Below are 20,905 nucleotides of genomic sequence, written 5' to 3'. Positions count from 1 at the left end.
GCTACTGCCAGTGCTTTAAAATAGAACCATATATGGAGGTATACAGGAATTGATCACCTAAATACCCGCGTCCACAGAGTGAAAACAGGGATCACAGAGATCAACCCCTGCAGCATGTACAAAGTAACTTAAATATAACACAAAGAAAAATGGTTGTTTTAGCAAAAGGTAGCCTCACACTATAAGGTTACATACCCATGAAAATAGAAAACTGTCCAACTCAGGAGAGCCACGTACCCCGACGCGCGTTTCGGCTGCGATGCCTTCTTCTGGGGGATGTCAAACTGAGACCTACGTATACAGTAGAAGTCTCATATTTTTTTATTTTGTTTTTAGTGACTATATAACCACTATATAGTGGTTAAAGTTCTGGGCTGTGATGCAGATGCTGTGAGTTCAAATCCTGTCACAAACTTTTTCAGAAATAGAGGCTAAACTAAATTTAAACATATATATATATATGTTTTTAGCCATAATATATTTACACATATTATTATATACTTAAAATGTATTATAATGTATGTAAATATATTATGGCTAAAACATCAGTAATAGTTTCCCACATATTATGCATTTATATACACTCACCTAAAGAATTATTAGAAACACCTGTTCTATTTCTCATTAATGCAATTATCTAGTCAACCAATCACATGGCAGTTGCTTCAATGCATTTAGGGGGGTGGTCCTGGTCAAGACAATCTCCTGAACTCCAAACTGAATGTCAGAATGGGAAAGAATGGTGAATTAAGCAATTTTGAGCGTGGCATGGTTGTTGGTGCCAGACGGGCCGGTCTGAGTATTTCACAATCTGCTCAGTTACTGGGATTTTCACGCACAACCATTTCTAGGGTTTACAAAGAATGGTGTGAAAAGGGAAAAACATCCAGTATGCGGCAGTCCTGTGGGCAAAAATGCCTTGTGGATGCTAGAGGTCAGAGGAGAATGGGCCGACTGATTCAAGCTGATAGAAGAGCAACGTTGACTGAAATAACCACTCGTTACAACCGAGGTATGCAGCAAAGCATTTGTGAAGCCATAACACGCACAACCTTGAGGCGGATGGGCTACAACAGCAGAAGACCCCACCGGGTACCACTCATCTCCACTACAAATAGGAAAAAGAGGCTACAATTTGCACGAGCTCACCAAAATTGGACTGTTGAAGACTGGAAAAATGTTGCCTGGTCTGATGAGTCTCGATTTCTGTTGAGACATTCAAATGGTAGAGTCCGAATTTGGCGTAAACAGAATGGTTTCTTGAACATGACAATGAGTTCACTGTACTAAAATGGCCCCCACAGTCACCAGATTTCAACCCAATAGAGCATTTTTGGGATGTGGTGGAACGGGAGCTTTGTGCCCTGGATGTGCATCCCTCAAATCTCCATCAACTGCAAGATGCTATCCTATCAATATGGGCCAACATTTCTAAAGAATGCTATCAGCACCTTGTGGAATTAATGCCATGTAGAATTAAGGCAGTTCTGAAGGCAAAAGGGGGTCCAACACCGTATTAGTATGGTGTTCCTAATAATTCTTTAGGTGAGTGTATATCAGCAGTATGATTTATATATATATATATATATATATACCGTATCTTTCACCCTATAAGACGCACCGGCCCATAAGACGCACCTAGGTTTTAGAGGAGGATAATAATAAAAAAATATTTTCTATTACACCTCAGGTCAGACCAGCAATCAGACCTCCAATGTTAATCAGACCTCAGATCAGACCCCCAATTCCTTAGATCAGCCCTCCATGTCAGCCATCAGCCCCCCATGTCAGTCATCAGCCCCCCAATGTCAGCCATCATGCCCCCCCATGTCAGCCATCATGCCCCCTCATGTCAGCCGTCATGCCCCCCCCCATGTCAGCCATCAGTGCAAAAAACAAAAAAATTTACCTCTCCTGCTCCTGGACGCCGCTCCTCACCACCAGCGCTCTCTCTTTTCTTCCTGGTTCTCGGCTGTCAGCTGTGAAGGCTGCGCACAGTAAGGTCACATGGTGCGCAGCCCTGCACAGCAGACAGCCGAGCGGAGGACCAGGAAGCGTTGAGTACAGATCCTTCCCGTTCCGTCGGTACTAATGAAGCGCTTCCAAAATGGAAGCGCTTCATTAGTATTCGCCCTATAAGACGCAGGGGCATTTGTCCCCCATATTTTTTTTTTTTTTGTAATTACACTTTTGTGCCATATATTTTTTACAATTACAAAAAAATATATATATATATAAATCTAATTTAAGGCTACTTTCACACTTGCGTTAGGAGCGGGTCCGTCTGGTGTCTGCACAGACGGATCCGCTCCTATAATGCAGACGTTTGGATCTGTTCAGAACGGATCCGTCTGCATTATTGTTTAGAAAAAATTCTAAGTGTGAAAGTTGTTCAGACGGATCCGTCCAGACTTTACATTGAAAGTCAATGGGGGACGGATCCGTTTGAAAATTGAGACATATTGTGTCAACTTCAAACGGATCCGTCCCCATTGACTTACATTGTAAGTCTGGACGGATCCGTTTGCCTCCGCACGGCCAAGCGGACACCCGAACGCTGCAAGCAGCGTTCAGGTGTCCGCTTGCTGAGCGGAGCGGAGGCTGAACGCTGCCAGACTGATGCATTCTGAGCGGATCCGCATCCACTCAGAATGCATTGGGGCAGTACGGATGCGTTCGGGGCCGCTTGTGAGAGCCTTCAAACGGAGCTCACAAGCGGAGCCCCGAACGCTAGTGTGAAAGTCATCTCTATTTCCAAAAAAGTTTGTGATAGGATTTGAACTCACAGCTTTTGCATCATAGCCCAGAACTTTAACCACTACACTATATACAGTTGTGTTTAAAAATTTTCAACCCCCACTCTAATTGAGTGTTTTGGCCAGTTTGACATTGATTTTGATCATTTCAGTCATCTTGTTTAGAATTAAATCAAAGAGGCACAATCAAGTCAGACAAATATAACATAACATTTATAATGAAATAGCCACAAACGTCTTTTCTGTGCTCACATCATTATCAGTTTTATTCAACCCCCAAGTGACATTCAATCTTAGTACTTAGTACAACATCCTTTTCCAGTTATAACAGCTTTTAAACGTGAAGCATAGCTTGACACAAGTGTCTTGCAGCGATCTACGGGTATCTTCGCCCATTCTTCATGGGCAAAAGCCTCCAGTTCAGTCACATTCTTAGGCTTGCGCGCTGCAACTGCTTTCTTTAAGTCCCACCAGAGGTTCTCAATCGGATTTAAGTCTGGTGACTGCGATGGCCACTTCAAAATGTTCCAGCCTTTAATCTGCAACCATGCTCTAGTGGACTTGGAGGTATGCTTGGGATCATTGTCCTGTTGAAAGGTCCAAAGTCTCCCAAGCCTCAGGTTTGTGACGGACTGCATCACATTTTCATCCAATATCTCCTGGTACTGAAGAGAATTCATGGTACCTTGCACACGCTGAAGCTTCCCTGTACCTGTAGAAGCAAAACAGCCCCAAAGCATGATTGACCCCCCACCATGCTTCACAGTAGGCAAGGTTTTCTTTTCTTCATAGGCCTTGTTCTTCCTCCTCCAAACATAGCGTTGATCCATGGGCCCAAACAGTTCTAATTTTGTTTCATCAGTCCACAGAACACTATCCCAAAACTTTTGTGGTTTGTCCACATGACTTTTGGCATACTGCAGTCGACTCTTCTTATTCTTTGGAGACAGCAAGGGGGTGCGCCTGGGAGTTCTGGCATGGAGGCCTTCATTACGCAGTGTGCGCCTTATTGTCTGAGCTGAAACTTCAGTACCCACATCTGACAAATCTTTTTTCAGTTCCTCAGCAGTCACACGGGGACTTTTCTCCACTTTGCGCTTCAGGTAGCGCACAGCAGTCGAAGTCAGCATCTTCTTTCTGCCACGACCAGGTAGCGTTTCAACAGTGCCCTTTGCCTTGAATTTGCGAATGATGCTTCCTATGGTGTCTCTTGGTATGTTTAATATCTTTGCAATCTTCTTATAGCCATTGCCCTTCCTGTGAAGAGAAATCACCTCTTCTCTTGTCTTCCTGGACCATTCTCTTGACTTCACCATGTTTGTAAACACACCAGTAAATGTCTAGAAGGAGCTGAGTATCACAGTCCTTTTAAATCTGCCTAATTGGTGCTTATTATGCTTGATTGCTGCTCCTTGACATCCACAGGTGTTTTCAATACCTGATCGAAAACACTTGAATGAACCTCTGTTCTTAAGAGTGGTAGTCTTTAAGGGGTTGAATAATTGTGTCAATGAAGAAATCACAAAAAAAACATTTAATACTGTATTACAAAAACAATTGATGTAATTTTAGTTGCATTTGGTTCTTTAAAAAGTCCTTGTAAGATTTCATTCTGAACACAATTACAAATGTACACTAAATTCCCTAAAACCCTTTACAGCATTGGGGCATTGGGGGTTGAATCATTTTGAACACAACTGTAGCTGCATAGCCAGTCACTAAAAAAAATTAAATATGAGACTTCTACTGTATAGGTCTCAGTAGAAGTACAGTACAGTAGAAGTCTCATATATATATATTTTTTTTTCTTTTCTTTTCTTTTTAAAGTTACTGGCTAGCAGCTATTATAGCTGAGTGGTTAAGTGCCTTGCCTCTAATGCAAAAGGTTGTGAGTTCAAATCCCAGCAAAAACTTTGCAGAAATAGAGGCTAAATTTAATTTAAATACACTGGGGTGTCCCCAAGCACTGACTCCATATATGGACATAGCTATATATGGAGTCAGAGCAGGGACTCCTAAGCCGCAGACTCACACTGAGGGATTCCCTCACTGTACAGCAATCTTCTGCATAGAAATATTAATTTAAATACACTGACTCGAGCATCGCGCTCGACCACACGTGGTGTTCGGCCGAGCATGCTCGCTCAACGCTACTAGTTTTCATTGAATTTATTGTTTATTAATTTATGGAAATTTTTTATATAAATTTCATATGCCATCGTTACTTTTATGGAGGCTGGACTCATAGCCAACAGTCCAGCTGCGAATGGTTTACCATAGGCCTTATAATTGACTCTGTCTGGAAAAAATGTGGATCCTACCACAGGTGTCTCTTCTCAAAGTGGGCAAAACGGCTGAAGCGCGGCCATCCTTTCTGTGATCTGGCAGTTTGTGCCATGCTTCTTCCCGGCAGCTCCATGAACTCCACGCAGGCTGGGGCTTGCTATGCCTCTCTCTACTTTCCGGGCATGCTCATCTTCTCTGGTTCTTAAAGGGCCAGTATTCCTGCATGTAACTGTTCTTCAGCCAATGGCTGGCTACCTAGTGGTTTATTAGACACCTTTCCCTGTCATAAGGTGCCTGAGCAATATATTCTAGCTGTCTAAGGGTCCTAAGTTTAAGGTGCCATTGTTTTGTTTTACCTGTCCATGCATCTCAGACTCTGCTTGTCTCTGGATTTAAACCTTCAGTGCCTGACCTGACCTCTGCCCATTTCTCATACTGACCCAGAGCTGCCTTTCCTAACCCATGGACTGATTTTTAATTCCATGAACTACCACAAACTACACCTGCATTGACATAGGCTTGTCTATGACTACGGTTTTGATTGGCCACTCTATTTCACACTAGTTGTATTGCACAAATTGTTTTAATGTGATCCATCAAGATTCTTGAAATGATACCGACCACTAATGATGAGTGAAGTGAAACAATCAATTTGGCTGCTTCAACAAGAAATTCAATTTATTATGGATTACTTTGTAACAAATCACATTCTATTGTATGGAGCAGGCACAATAATTGGGAATGGCGATCCCACCAGCCCCCATCATTAAACCCCTCAGATGCCTCATTCAGTGCGTCACATTCAGCCTATCAGAGGGTCAGTGGTGGATTATAATGACAGCTCCTGTGGAAAATGAAAGGTGGAATATGATTGGTTGCTATGGGCAACCAAGTCAATTCTACTTTACACCAGTTTGATAAATGATCCCGATTATGTCTGCTATGGTCACTATTTTTTGGGAGTGGCAGCAGGATGACATTGTCGGGACACCAGGATGGTGGGTTTGAGAAATCTAACGTGTTTGTGTAAAAAACTTTGCAGAGACGAGATGAGGCTGAAAGAGTTTGTCATGGTGGTTTGGGTCAACCGGAGGAGAAGAAGAAAGAGGCGGTCTACATGACAGGAGATGTCACTGGATGTAATAGGTATGTGGTGCTGTATTATCCTTTTTTTTATTACAATGATATGTATTTTAAATTTAGCGACTAAAAATGTAATTTGGGTCTTTAGTTTAGGAGCCAATGGCTCCTGGGTATTTTTTTTTAGTCTGCAGCGCTCTGTGCTGCTGTGTCCTAGATTAATGTGATGTCATGATGCATTAATAATGCATTAATACTGTGACCGTATTTCATGTAAATTGTTGAGTTTGAGTTCCAATAAAGTTGCATAGGGAGGGGGAGATTCTAACAAGCCTCCCAGGGCTGACTCCGCCCTGTACAGAGGAGAAGGAGAAGAAGAAGGTCAGTGTGTGTGATGTCTGACCTCAGCAGCCATTTTGGAGAGTTATCCAAACTCCATAGTTAGTTCCATGAACCAGCCCATAGAAGGGAAAAATCACAGAAGAACCAGGCAACTCAGAGAGGGAGTGAGAATATTGGCAGAGGAAGGTAACTGTCGTTTATCAGGCTCTAGTCTCCTTTGCATTAGGTGGAGAGATACTAAGCTACAAGCTGCCCACCATAACCAAGGACAGAAAAGCCATCTGTCAGGAGATAGTATTCCTTGAGAGGATACAGAAGTATATGATTATACAGTACAGCAGACATAGTACATTCCTCCAGCCTGGAGAAACAAGGGAGAAAGCTTGATTGTCATAGAAAACTGCCCCTTATGCAACTTCTGGGAACTAATCTGAATCACTGTAAAAGCTGCCTTGCTGTAAATGACTTTTGCATACACTAATGACCTTTGGATCAGTTTCAGTAAATTACTGGGAGTTTATTAAGAAACTCCTTATTCCACTTCATCTATAATTGCACCTCACGGTGCTGGCGTCACGAACACAGGGGCTCAGCCACTAAAGCACTCTACGCATACCTATTACCATCAAGGGCACCTCAACTTCCATCTGGCTGGTGTTCCCTGCAATAGAGAGTGCCCTGGAGGATTTAGTGCTGTCTTCCTCATCACTGCGCGTCGACCCAGGGAGCTACAAAACCGTGAGTACGACTACTACCCCCATCAGCCCACCATGCACTCACATACTGCCCCTGCGGTCCGGTTCGCTGCAATATGGCCTAGGAAGAGAGTGTGGTGCACAAAAAGCACCGCAGCCTCTTTATACAAAAAAGAAAACTAAACTAAAATGCAGGGAGGGGCCCAAGTTCAGTAGACAGCCCTGGGCCTATCATGCACTTAATCTGCTCCTACTAGGGTTAATCAGGGGTTAAAACAAAAAACATATATATACTCACCTCATTCATTTGATCGCGGAGAGGCCGTCGCGGCCATCTTGATTAAGAAAATACGCCAATTCTCTCTCGGGCTGACGTGATGACACGTGCCACGCTGGGCGGGCACGATGACATCATCACTGATTACATCACCGCACCTGCCCAGCGTGATGACGTCACACGTCAGCGCATGCAGGAATTGGCAAGATGCCCGCAACGGCCTCTCCGCGATCAAATGGATGAGGTGAGTATGTATTATTTTATTTCGCCGCCACTTCAGGAAAAATTGACTCATTAATGCGAAGCTACAAGAAATTTGAATTTGTGGCGAATCAAATTTTTCAAATCAAATTAGGATTGAATTCCACTTCGTTAACTTCGATTCGCTGAACACTAAGGACCATCTTAAATATAAATGTGAAAAGTAGAAGTGACACAGCTGCTCTACGCAAAATATACATTTATTTTATAAGAAAATATTTACATATAAATATTTTACATCATAACCAAATACAATACTAATTTCAGTGCAAATCTGTTTTCCCGCTCTGAGGTATCTGCTTGTTGAGATCCAGCCACTGGGGAACATCTGGTTGCAATGTAGCTAGAGAAGTCATTAAGTATAAGGAATAATGCATCATCTGGTTTTTCTAGGAGAAACAAAGGTCCGTTTCAAGGTGGTCTCATTATTTTTAATAACAATAATCAAAGTTCTGAGTTCATATTTCTCTACATGTTCTGCTGATTCACGTTCAGAAAACTTGAAAGATGTTAGAGGAATATTTTCAGACAACAGGGTCGTTTTTAGGTAACTTTGTGTTACAATTTCTAGTCCATTGTGAGTTCATGTCTCTTGGCTCGAGGTCCTTCACAATGCTCATTTCACTTAAGATGTTAGTGAAACAGCACAATCTTTTCATTTTAGTTGGATATCACAATATGGATGGGGCTATAAAAAAAAGTTACAACCTGTAGTCGAAGAGCGCATTTTTTTTTTAAGTTCTAGGATCGAATCTCAGCATGCCCTACTGATTCAGGGTCAGAATTTTGTATAAGATGTAGGAGGTTCCGCTGACAACAAATTGTTAGGTTATACCAGTAGCAACTAGTGGACACAGCAGTGGACTGTATTACCATGGAACCCAGGATTAGGTACGTACTACAATGTATTTACTCAAGTAACTCAACTTTTATGTAGATTATATCCATAGATGGCATATACAATGGTGTTTCAGAATGAAATTCTACTTTAGAATATTCCATTGCTGGTATAGTTCTGGTTAACATATGCTTTGGATTATCAAAAAATACATCAATTTTACATTACTTATAGAAAAACAGGTTACTAAGTATCTCGGTAATTGGTTCTCTCTACCAAGTCTTCTGCTTTTGCTCTTGCTCGTTTATAAGAATACCTGGATTAATGAATTACAGTATGTACAAGCCATCTTGCGTCACCATTTTACACAGGTTTTTATCATTTAATCAACTTTTTTAGTTTCTATTAACTTAAAGGGGTTTTCCAGACACTTATTTTTTTCCATGAAGCTCACAGGAAATGATGGTTCTGACAATCACTGTGATCATGGTTTGGCTGTACAGTCATTTCCATGTATGTCCAGAGGGACCAGGTAGTGCAGACCGGCAGAGTACTGTGGAGCATCATCCGGGAGTTTGTTGACGTAATTATGACTTCCTATAATGCTTTCATCAGTCTGAGCCAATTTTAAACAGTTTTAATTGGCCAGACAACCCGTTTATCTTCTTCGGGCCCATTCAGTGATGGCATCTTTAAGAACACTCTTAGTCATTCAATGGAAGTAGGACCACATGAGGCGTAAAGTCCAAACTACTCGCTTAGTAGTAATATTTCTTCCTGTACAGCAATACTCCTAAGACCACACCGATGATCACCAGTACTCCGATAGCGGCCCCTACTCCCCCGTACATTGCAGCTATTAATATGGCTCCTTGACATCTGGAGTTTATGTATATGTACAGATCTGTTCTTGGGCAACTGCAAGAAAAAACATTGAAAATATTAATGAAAAAATGAAAAAAAAGTATTAAACATTTGGATGGCTACTTCCATATAGAGTTAAAGTTCATACCAGTAGATGGGAGAAGTTTTGCAGTACTTGGTGGTAATTCAGACTAAGAGCTAAAAATGGCTTAGCTACAACTCTGAACCCCCTTCATCTATCGACAAGAGGTCTTGTTATTCTGTAGTCAAGCCCTAGAGCAAAACTCAAGAGCTCTCTATTTTATTTAATTTTTTTGGGGGGTGGGGCATGAAGTTCTTGAGATAAAGCCACTGGGGTTCATTTAACAGTGTTTGCCCTCCCTGCCGGAGAGATATCACCTGTTCCTTCCACAGATGGTGGAAGATAACTGGTGGGATGCAGTGCAGTGCAGCAGAATTACTGTACAGAACTTATTGGCACTATGTAAGTATGAGTATCATGGTCTACTCACAAGCACTGAGGTCCTTCATCCTTTATTTGACAGCTGCCAGAACTACAATTCAAATAGTTAGGGGAGCTAGGCAAACACTTTGACATGCAGGCCAGGCCGCCTTCAGAAACCACTGGGTCAAAGAATTGTATAAATCGTGGTGAGATCTTTTCGCCACATCTCTCTGAAGTGGAAGAGGCAAATAGAGAATCCATAAATGAGACGTTACCAGAAAGAAGCTCAACATATATTAATAATTGTGACATTGATAGATAGATATGATATAGATAGATTAGAGCTAGATAGATAGATAGATAGATAGATAGATAGATAGATAGATAGATAGATAGATAGATAGATAGATATGAGATGTAATTTTGTGAGAGTTACTTGCCATGTTCGCTGAGGGGAAGGATAGCTTCGGTAGAGGAACTCTTAATACACAGAGCTTTGAAAATAAATGAAAACAAGAATCAGACCAGTGGTTGAATCATGAGTCCTTCGGTCATGAAGATTTTTCTTGTAAGTTGAGGGATAAATCAGTGGTCCTCACATTGCTTTCTTGCGGTGGGCTCACGTTACTCTCATCTCCTGCTGGTCAGACTGCAAAGATTTTTTAACAGGGTTTTGTATTTAGGAGTGACTGTCCTGAAATCCTGCATTGTCCACGTGTCTATGTACAGGGTGAGCACCAGCAGACACACCTGGGCCTTGCTACCTCAGTGCGCTGAGTGCCCTTTTTGTCACATTAGATGTTACATTAAATGGCACGAGACAGATCCCCTGCATCAGATTTAGCATTCTGGGCCAAGAGCAATAAATGACACCCTTCCGGCACTGTCTCCCTGTCCTGGGACTATTTCCCTCCACAGTCAATCTCTGATAGTTAGGAGTGGATTTTATGTGATAAGGTGGATAAAGATTGCTGTGATGTAGTCCTGTGTGGTACCATTGGTGTAGGAGCCCACCCCATACTTACCACGTGATGTGCACTTGTTGTTCTCTATCGCTGCCTTGACATCTTTGTAGATTTCTTCATACTGCTCCAGCACGTTACGAGTATCGCTATATTGTAGGGTCAAGGTGACATCATTTCTCACCTTCACATCAGTGCTTGAAATGACACTAGAAAAAGTGGATCCACGCTTTAGTAAAGTTGCATGTAGGTCACTGGAGAACATACTAGAAGGGACTGGTAAAATACTGCCAGGGACATTCACTAAAGTGTTTACGCCACTATTGAGGTGTAAAAATGTCACAGAATTATCATGCATACCATACATGCTCCATGTTTTGTGACTTTTTGTGCTTCTCTCCACTTTTCTAAGGTGGTAAGAAAAGGGTCTTGTCTTAGAAGGAGGGGCGTGGCATCACATGACCCGAAGCCCCTGGCTGGTGTAGACTTTAGTCTCCAGCGCACTGACTGCCAGAGGTGCAACTTATTTATTAAAGCGGTTGTCCAAACTAGGTTATCACTATCTGATTGTCCGGGATCCGATACCTGGCACGCCTGCTGATCAGCTGGTTGAAGAGAAGACGTGTGTTGTGCCAGCACTGCTTTCTCTTCTTTGTTTACCTGCTCGGCGTCGCAGGTGTAACTACAATGAGCCATCTCATTTACTTTGATGGGATGGCTCATTTCTATACAGTTGAATAGGAATGAGCCGTCCCATTGAAGAGAATGAGACAGCCTCTTGTAGTTACACCTGCTCACCTCTGTTGTTGTGACTCAGAGCAGGTAAACAGAGGAGAGAAGGCAGAGGAACGCACCTTCTATTCCACCAGCTGATCGATAGGAGGTGCCGGGTGTCGGACCCCAGCCAATCTGATATTGATGGCCTTTCCTGAGGACAGGTCATCAATAAAAAATAACTTGGACAACCCCTTTAAAAGACATATAGAAACATAGAAACATAGAATGTGTCGGCAGATAAGAACCATTCGGCCCATCTAGTCTGCCCAATATACTGAATACTATGAATAGCCCCTGGCCCTATCTTATATGAAGGATGGCCTTATGCCTATCCCATGCATGCTTAAACCCCTTCACTGTATTTGCAGCTGCCACTTCTGCAGGAAGGCTATTCCATGCATCCATTACTCTCTCAGTAAAGTAATACTTCCTGATATTACTTTTAAACCTTTGCCCCTCTAATTTAAAACTATGTCCTCTTGTAGCAGTTTTTCTTCTTTTAAATATTCTCTCCTCTTTTACCTTGTTGATTCCCTTTATGTATTTAGCAGTTTCTATCATATCCCCTCTGTCTCGTCTTTCTTCCAAGCTGTACATGTTAAGGTCCTTTAATCTTTCCTGGTAAGTTTTATCCTGCAATCCATGTACCAGTTTAGTAGCTCTTCTCTGAACTCTCTCCAAAGTATCAATATCCTTCTGGAGATATGGTCTCCAGTACTGAGCACAACACTCCAAATGAGGTCTCACTAGTGCTCTGTAGAGCGGCATGAGCACCTCCCTCTTTCTACTGGTAATGCCTCTCCCTATACACCCAAGCATTCTGCTAGCATTTCCTGCTGCTCTATGACATTGTCTGCCTACCTTTAAGTCTTCTGAAATAATGACCCCTAAATCCCTTTCCTCAGATACTGAGGTTAGGACTGTATCACAGTTTTTTTATTCTGCTCTTGGGTTTTTACGCCCCAGGTGCATTATCTTGCACTTATCAACATTAATTTTAGTTGCCAGATTTTTGACCATTCCTCTAGTTTTCCTAAATCCTTTTCCATTTGGTGTATTCCTCCAGGAACATCAACCCTGTTACAAATCTTTGTGTCATCAGCAAAAAGACACATCTTACCATCGAGGCCTTCTGCAATTTCGCTGATAAAGATATTAAACAATATGGGTCCCAGAACAGATCCCTGAGGTTCCCCACTGGTAACAAGACCATGGTCTGAATATACTCCATTGACTACAACCCTCTGTTGCCTGTCCCTCAGCCACTGCCTAATCCATTCAACAATATGGGAGTCCAAGCACAAAGACTGCAATTTATTGATAAGCCTTCTTTGTGGGACAGTATCAAAAGCCTTACTAAAGTCTAGATAAGCAATGTCGATAAGAACATAGTCCTACCACTTTACAAATCGCTAGTCAGACCACACATGGAGTACTGTGTACAGTTCTGGGCTCCTGTAAACAAGGCAGACATAGCAGAGCTGGAGAGGGTCCAGAGGAGGGCAACTAAAGTAATAACTGGAATTGGGCAACTACAGTACCCTGAAAGATTATAAAAATTAGGGTTATTCACTTTAGAAAAAAGACGACTGAGGGGAGATCTAATTCATATGTATAAATATATCAGGGGTCAGTATAGAGATCTCTCCCATCATCTATTTATCCCCAGAACTGTGGCTGTGACAAGGGGACATCCTCTGCGTCTGGAGGAAAGAAGGTTTGTACACAAACATAGAAGAGGATTCTTTATGGTAAGAGCAGTGAGACTATGGAACTCTCTGCCTGAGGAGGTGGTGATGGTGAGTACAATAAAGGAATTCAAGAGGGGCCTGGATGTATTTCTGGAGCGCAATAATATTACAGGCTATAGCTACTAGAGAGGGGTCGTTGATCCAGGGAGTTATTCTGATTGCCTGATTGGAGTCGGGAAGGAATTTTTTATTTCCCTAAAGTTGGGAAAATTGGCTTCTACCTCATAGGGTTTTTTTTTGCCTTCCTCTGGATCAACTTGCAGGATAACAGGCCGAACTGGATGGACAAATGTCTTTTTTCGCCCTCATGTACTATATGTACTATGTTACTGCACCTCTGCCATCTATTATTTTAGTCACCCAATCAAAAAAAATCTATAAGATTAGTTTGACATGATCTCCCTGAAGTAAACCCATGCTGTTTTTCATCTTTCAATCCATGGGATTTTAGATGTTCCACAATCCTCTCCTTAAGTATGGTTTCCATTTTAATTTCCCCACTATTGATGTCAGGCTTACTGGCCTATGGTTGCCGATTCCTTTCTACTACATTTCTTGTGAATGGGCACAACATTTGCTAATTTCCAATCTTCTGGGACGACTCCTGTTACCAGTGATTGGTTAAATACATCTGTTAATGGTTTTGCTAGTTCACCTCTGAGCTCTTTTAATAGCTTTGGGTGTATCCCATCAGGCCCTTGTGACTTATTTGTATTACTTTTAGACAGCTGACTTAGAACCTCTTCCTTTGTAAAAACTAAACAGAAGTATTCATTGAGGCACTCAGCTAGTTCTTTATCTTCTTCCATCTGCCTCTTAGTAAATTAGGTGCATCTCATTCCGATGCACAGGGATCAGGACTGGCTTATGGGAACCTCTGTGTGTTCACCCTTAACTTTCTGTCAATCTTGCTAAAGGTGTTTTCCCATTCTCAATTTTTTTCACCTATCCACAACCACCGAAAACCCCAACAATCATGAGAACATGGGTCCCCGATTCCTATCATGACCTCCTAACAATTTACTTCTATGGACCTGATGGATTTAGCCAAGTCCCATAGACAGTGAATCGTGCAGTGGTCGCATATGAGCACTACTTCTGTATTCAGATGTGTGACTCCTGTTCAATTGAGTGGTGGGAGTTCTACTGGTCGGATGCCCAGAGATCGTACATTTATCACCTAAATGTAATTAGTAGGAAAACCCATTTAAAGGGATACTTCCATATTAGCCATTTATATCTGTGATTAGAACACCTTTCCTATGTGGCGGTCAGGAGTGGTGGGAGCAACATCCTCAGCCATTTGGAGATATTTTCATAACTCAAGTAGAAGTGGCCAAAGTGTTTATGCAACTCTGTCCACTCTGGCCACCACATTCAGTACAATGGGTATGATTGGCTGAGATGAGAGTAATCTATTAAGGAATATAATTTTTCACAATACAAATTCAATTCAATTTTAGGACATATTAGCAATACCTTCAAAGACAGAAATTCACATCAGCAACCACTGTGTGTCCACACATAGAAACAGATAGCATAGACATCTCCTGACAGATTATCGTAAAATCATACTCAAGCTGGACATCTTGTGCCACACATCTCAAAATATGTCAATCCAAGAGGAAAGGTTAAGAAGGGCACACATTTTGGGAAGTCACATTTTTTTTCTTGAATTACTCCTTAGGTCACACTAATGTCATGGCTTCCTTTATTAATGGGACCATAACTGGTATGATGGATCCATTTCCATATGGATCCTCTTGACTTCTCACAGATTCTGTTGACTTATAATGAAGTCATTTAGGTTTCTCCAAAGGTTATAGTGCTTTGATGGCAAGAACAGTACTTCTGGCTACTCTGCTCTTGCCATAAAAAACAAACAAACAAATAACTAGTACAATGACTCTGAGAATACCATATGCCATCATATCATTTTTCTAGACTTACCTAAGTACCGAAACTGTGATAGTCCCATTATGTCCATAGAATAATGAATCCAGCTGTGAAGCAAAAGAAGGAGACCTAAGTGGGCGGCCTCTTATCCAACTATTCCCATGACATAATTTATCTGATGGAGGACTTACCATTTCATCATACATTTTTCTAAATTCTTTATACTCTTCAGAAGATGGATCAGTTAGATTACTGGTGTTAGTGTAATTCAATGTCAGCTCCACTTTCATTGTGACGTTAAAATACCTTCCTAAAAAGAAATACAGATAAGTTGACATGAGGGGACAACCTTAAATAAAGGGCTGTTATTGGACTAGCACAGCTATTGGCACGATGGAACAATTATTGGCATGAAATGATAAAACCATTAGTATGGAATGGCACAACTATTGGTATGGAAAGGACAAGCATTGGCATGGAATGGCACAACTTTTGGCACTGGAATGACACAACCATTAGTATTGAATGTCACAATTATTGGCATGGAAGGCTCAACTATTAGCGTGGAATGACATAACCATTGGCATGGAATGATGTATCTATTGTCAAGTTTAGCATGGAGAGATAAAGCCATTGGCACGGAATGGCACAACCATTGACATGGAATAAAACAGCCATTGGCATGGAATAATTTACCTAGTTCAATTATGTCTATGATGTTTTGACAGTTAGATCCGCCAGTAAAGTCAGGACAAATACATGTAGCTCCATTCGAGACCCCGCCATTCTCACACTTCACTAGAAAAGAGAAAAATTCTAAATTCATTTTAACACTGGAACCTGAAAAATAAAGGACAAAGGATGGAGAATGATGGGGTGACCATGTGGCTGGAACATACTCAAGTCCAAAAAATTCAAGGGGGTTAAGATAATCAATATTGGGGGATGAAGGATTTGTCTACTTCTATGTCTAATCAACAATTAGATATAATAATGCCCCTCACTAAAGTTCTGGTGATTATTATAGACAGTTTTGGAAATAAGACTGAAAAGCAGGATTGGACCTGTTAAAAGAGGACCCCAGGGTGGACCCAGGCCCTGACACAGTAATGATGAGCAGCAGAAGAAACTTAAAGTTGTCAATTTAGTCAATTTCTTGTTTGTTTCACAGATAACTTATTGTATCCTAGTACGTATGACATGTGTGTACAATGATATCAAAAAGATTATAATGCAGTTTAATGGAGGAGGGAGATATGTTCTGTATAGATGAAGAGCATCTGAGTCATCTCTGTGGTGGACCCAAGGAACCCAAGAAAGGACCAGTTCTATAACTTCTATGTCAAGCTTCAGATTGACCAATAGTTTCTATAGGACCACCAGCGTCTATATTTTTGAAATCACCTGGCAATATATTATATACCATGCACTGCCCACTACACAAAAAAAAGAAGATAAAATAGAGTATTTGGTACTAATATGCTTCTGATCTGTGCATATCATCTCATTTGCTTCATATGCCTTGCCGGGAACCTCAGGTCACTTCAACACTGTTTACTATTACAGATAATGGTATATTCCTGGGATATTATGATTGTCTGATTGAGATTCACAGGACCCCAGGGCACCCTTCTCCATCTGTAGGGTGTATACCATTATTGATTAGGAGGAGTCCTACCACTGGAACCCAAATCTGTCCCAAGAATGAACACATTCCAGTCTACTCTTGAGGCTTTCATCAAGTAGAAAATCTGAACTGGAGCACTATAAAGGACATCTTGTCTGAATTTCTCACAGACAGGGCCCCAATGATCTGACCATGATGGTGCAACATGCCTATGATGGAGAACCCTCTTTGAAAAACAGGTTGTCCTATCAGCACAACCCCTAGGTAGAATGAATGACAATCATCAATAAAATACTCCATGTGGCTGCTTATTATTTCTGCAGGAGAAATATGGCATTGCATCTTTCCCATAGAAATTAATACGTTTCTTAAAGGGCTTTTTTACTTGGGACAATATCTACTTGTTAGAAGGTTCTCCTCACAATACAGTGACCTCCAGCGATCAACTGGAATCTGTGGAGAAATCTGCACTAAGTGTACAATTTCATCACAGGAGAAAAAGAAACATCATTGAGTTGTTTGCGTAATGCAGGACAGGAAAGTCCTCCAGGGTAAAAGCCACCCTATGTAACCACTCTCTACTCCAGCCAATAGATGAGGCTCTTGAACAGAGCCCCCTCTATTAACTCCTAATACACTAATAGGGTGTATGGCATCAAATACCAAATACCCCAAATTAAAGAGGAAGGATCCCTTCAATAATGACCATATGCCCTCCTGTGGAAAGAGGTTGTCACATATATCTCTGCTACATCTGCTTCTCCAGTTATAAATCTCCCCTTTAAATAGTCCTAATAAAATTAAGGAAACTGATTAAAATGCCTGAAGACCTGGTGAAATCCAATGGGATATTAGTAGGCGTGGCACATATCATCACACAATCCTATATCACTTCTTTGATCCAAGTTCCAAAGTCAAAAATGACGTCAATTGGCGACGTGACAGTTTGGATGCCTGTCTTTATTACAGTTCATAGGCAATAATGTAGATAACAGGGTGATCGTTTAACAGAGATTGCCAAAGTTCAATGGGGGAGCCCTACAGAGCACGCAAGACTGGCAAAACAATAGACATTAGCGGGATAAGGAACTTACATGTTTGAGTTGTTGCTGTCACTTTAGTTACTGCAAAGCAAGAGAAGAGGAGTCATGAAGACTGGATGACAAGACAAAACATCAAAAAAATCAAATGATACAACATAACTAAAAACTATGCCAAATATTTCACCTTTATGGCTTATAGTCTTGCGTTTTTATACTGGAAATCATCAACAAGCTATTGCTGAAAGATATTATATTGGCCTTGGAGGTGGGATTTCTTTCCCTTTGGAGGTCCCTATATGTTTGTGATTGAATGGTCCATAGATTTCCCTAGCAAATGAACAAGAATCAACAGCTCCTTCAATCATTCCCTTGAGGACCAGGCCAGTTTTAGTCTTGAGGACCTAAAACTGTTTTTGAATATTGTATATTTCCTTTTTTGTCATTCTTGTGGTCATAACTTTTTTTTACTTTTTTATTGAACGTAGGCTTTATTTATTTTTTTACAGGACTGGTCGGTACTTGCTGTGTTTCGGCACACATACATTGTTGCAAATTTTTATTTTGGTAATAAATTTGCCAATTTTTAAAAAAAAATCACACGCCCATCATTAAAAATGAGGTTCTAAATTGATAGCATGGGTTATTGATCATCACAAAAAGCAAATATGTTGTAAGGTCCTTCAAAGGGCCCGATTGTTTCATTGTGATTGCCTGTAGTGCTCTACTTTTGAGTGGGGCGATCAGTGGTGATCACGGCGTTTAAAGTAAGAAATGACTAAGATCAGAGGCTCCTCAGATCTCCTCCATTAGAATGTGTATAACAGCCTGTTCCTGATGGCATGGTCAAAGTATCAGTGATCGCATGGTCACGATGATAAAAATTATAGTCATCATGGTACTACTCCTTGCTGCTTATGACAACCATATTCCTTAGTCGGCAGGTGTTATTAGGGGAACAACCCAGATAAACCTTCTCTATTCACTGCAAGATGCCATAATACAATAAAAGTACTAAGTGACCATGCATAATAGAAAAGCAGATCCATAAACAGCAGCTTGATAACATGTTCTATATATAAGGGTTTGGTTATATGTGGCTGCAGAGTTTCTACCATGGAAGTTTGGGCAGGAAAATTCAGAGCGTTGCCCAGTAGCGTAAAAAATCCTCAAAATAAAACGTCCCTCTGTTCAGATTTTAAAGCCACAACAGGTCAATTTATGCTGCAAATTTCCACCGCACATTCCATGTGATAAATTCACATGAAAGGTTTCGTTGAGGAGTTTAGCTTCTCACAAAGAATTGTCTATACAGGTGCAATTGTGACCAACCTTGAGTTGTGAAAAGAACCAGGGATGGTAGTTAAGGGTATGGTGGTATACTAAGAGGACAGGTGTTATTATAGAACACACTTACTTGATAATAGGACCAAGAATCTGATGATTGTGGAGGTAAGTGCAGAGCCCATGTCTTCGATCAGCGACTAGCACGCTCCTGCAGAGAATGTGACTGCTTCCAGTAACAGGTTGGGATCTTATGGTCAATATAACAAGTCCAAGACAATGATTAAGCTTCTTATCTGCAGAGAAGTGCGTAAAGCCAAGTAATTGATGTATTCACTTATTGCTGCTCCGTCCTACCTTCGTGTTTAGCCTGCACGCTCAGTTCAAGATCCAACATGAGATTGTTTTTTTCCAGCTGTAATTTCAGTTATCCATTACCCAAAACCGTGAGCAGCTTCTGGCTCCTGGCTTTAAATTCATCCATAGACAACGTCAGCATGGACATGATAGGGTGGACCTGGAGCGTCAAGTTGCGCCCTTGTGCACACGAGCGCAACTGGTGAATCGTGTAGCATTATATGTGGCTTTGAGCAGGAGGCTTACTAGAAATTGCTGGACCCCATAGACCACAACCTAAAATGAATTCATTCCCACAATAAATTTGGATGCCAGACCAGACCCCCAAATTAATCCAGACTACAGACCAGACAGCTATATACAGTATATAGTCAAACACCAGACCAGACCCCAAAAATGTATTCAAACTTGTCCACAAAATACTGTAAATTGAAACTCCAGAATAGAGATGAGTGAACCGCTCGAGATTTGTTTTAAGTCCAGTTGGCTGAATTTTTGAAAAAGTTTGGTTTGAGCCTGAATTGATCTGGACCGGGCAGAAGTTGCTCCAATTGCCCTGAGAGTTGGTATATCTAGGCTCCTAGGAGTTTTAGGAACACTTGTTATCTCTTTTTGTTTATTTTATTTTATTTTTATTTTTTCCTTCCCACCTCCCGAAACTCTGGCAGGCAATAACAGGCAGCGCTGAGGCAGCAGCTGCAGAAGCAGCCATATGGTACATGTTGGCATAACAGCAGCAGCATGATGGAGGCAGCAGCAGCATGATGGAAGATGATAGTTGGCACTCGGCAGGGTGCAGCAGTGACATAATGGTGGCAGTGGCATGATGGAGGCGGTAGCGCAGCCGTACAGATCGTGATGGTGGGCAAGTTGCAGCAGTGGCATGATGGCGGCGGTGGCATGATAGAGGCAGCAGCAGGCGTACAGAACATGATGGTTGGTATGTCGCAGCAGCAGCATGATGGAGGCAGGTAGAAAGGCTTATAGCAACAGTGACAAGATGGGGCACTGCCAGCAAGGCCAGATCTATTCATCGCCCTCAGCCAGAGGAGGGCGAAAATCCTCCTGAATCCCGGCTTGGTTCATTTTGACAAAAGTGATTTTTTGGTTTAGGTAGGCCTGAACCTGGCAGTTGAGGATGGAGTTGTCGGCTTACTGACTGGCCTCAGCCTGGCACGGCACATGGAAAAACCGCTCCATCATTTTGAAGAGACTGAAATGGTCAGACGGGAGATGCTCGCACAACAGAGATAGGGACACCTGAGCAGAGCTTAGCTTTGGCACGTTGTGGGCCTAACTCACCCACAGCATCAGCGGCATCACCAGTTAGCGAAGCAGACGTGGCCCTGGCTGTTCTTTGGGAGGAA

General features: G+C 41.7%; 1 protein-coding gene across 1 annotated transcript; it reads right to left on the bottom strand.

The window, feature by feature from the left end:
• Positions 1-10,276: 10,276 nt before the first annotated feature.
• Positions 10,277-19,408, bottom strand: LOC120988588 (mucin-17-like). Its single transcript, XM_040416141.1, has 7 exons — positions 19,315-19,408; positions 17,952-17,981; positions 15,927-16,028; positions 15,422-15,540; positions 15,285-15,337; positions 10,870-11,003; positions 10,277-10,338 (listed from the first exon to the last, which is right to left on the bottom strand). Exons 1-7 carry the CDS (start codon positions 19,364-19,366, stop codon positions 10,277-10,279), a joined length of 552 nt encoding a protein of 183 aa, XP_040272075.1. The 5' UTR covers positions 19,367-19,408.
• Between the last annotated feature and the right edge of the window lie 1,497 nt (positions 19,409-20,905).

This window comes from Bufo bufo, chromosome 1, assembly GCF_905171765.1.
Source record: "Bufo bufo chromosome 1, aBufBuf1.1, whole genome shotgun sequence".
NCBI classification, from domain to species: Eukaryota; Metazoa; Chordata; class Amphibia; order Anura; family Bufonidae; genus Bufo; species Bufo bufo.
The sequence above is the reverse complement of the archived record's forward strand: the minus strand, read 5'-3'. Positions and strand labels throughout refer to the sequence as shown.

What these genes read in the sequence shown, in the direction of transcription:
- LOC120988588 (XM_040416141.1), bottom strand. Translation starts at nt 19,366, where the DNA reads ATGGGCTCTGCACTTACCTCCACAATCATCAGATTCTTGGTCCTATTA. An exon ending in ATTCTTGGTCCTATTATCAA is followed by an intron (nt 17,982 to 19,314) that starts GTAAGTGTGTTC and finishes CTTGCTTTGCAG; the next exon opens with TAACTAAAGTGACAGCAACA. An exon ending in GAAAAATGTATGATGAAATG is followed by an intron (nt 15,338 to 15,421) that starts GTAAGTCCTCCA and finishes TTTGCTTCACAG; the next exon opens with CTGGATTCATTATTCTATGG.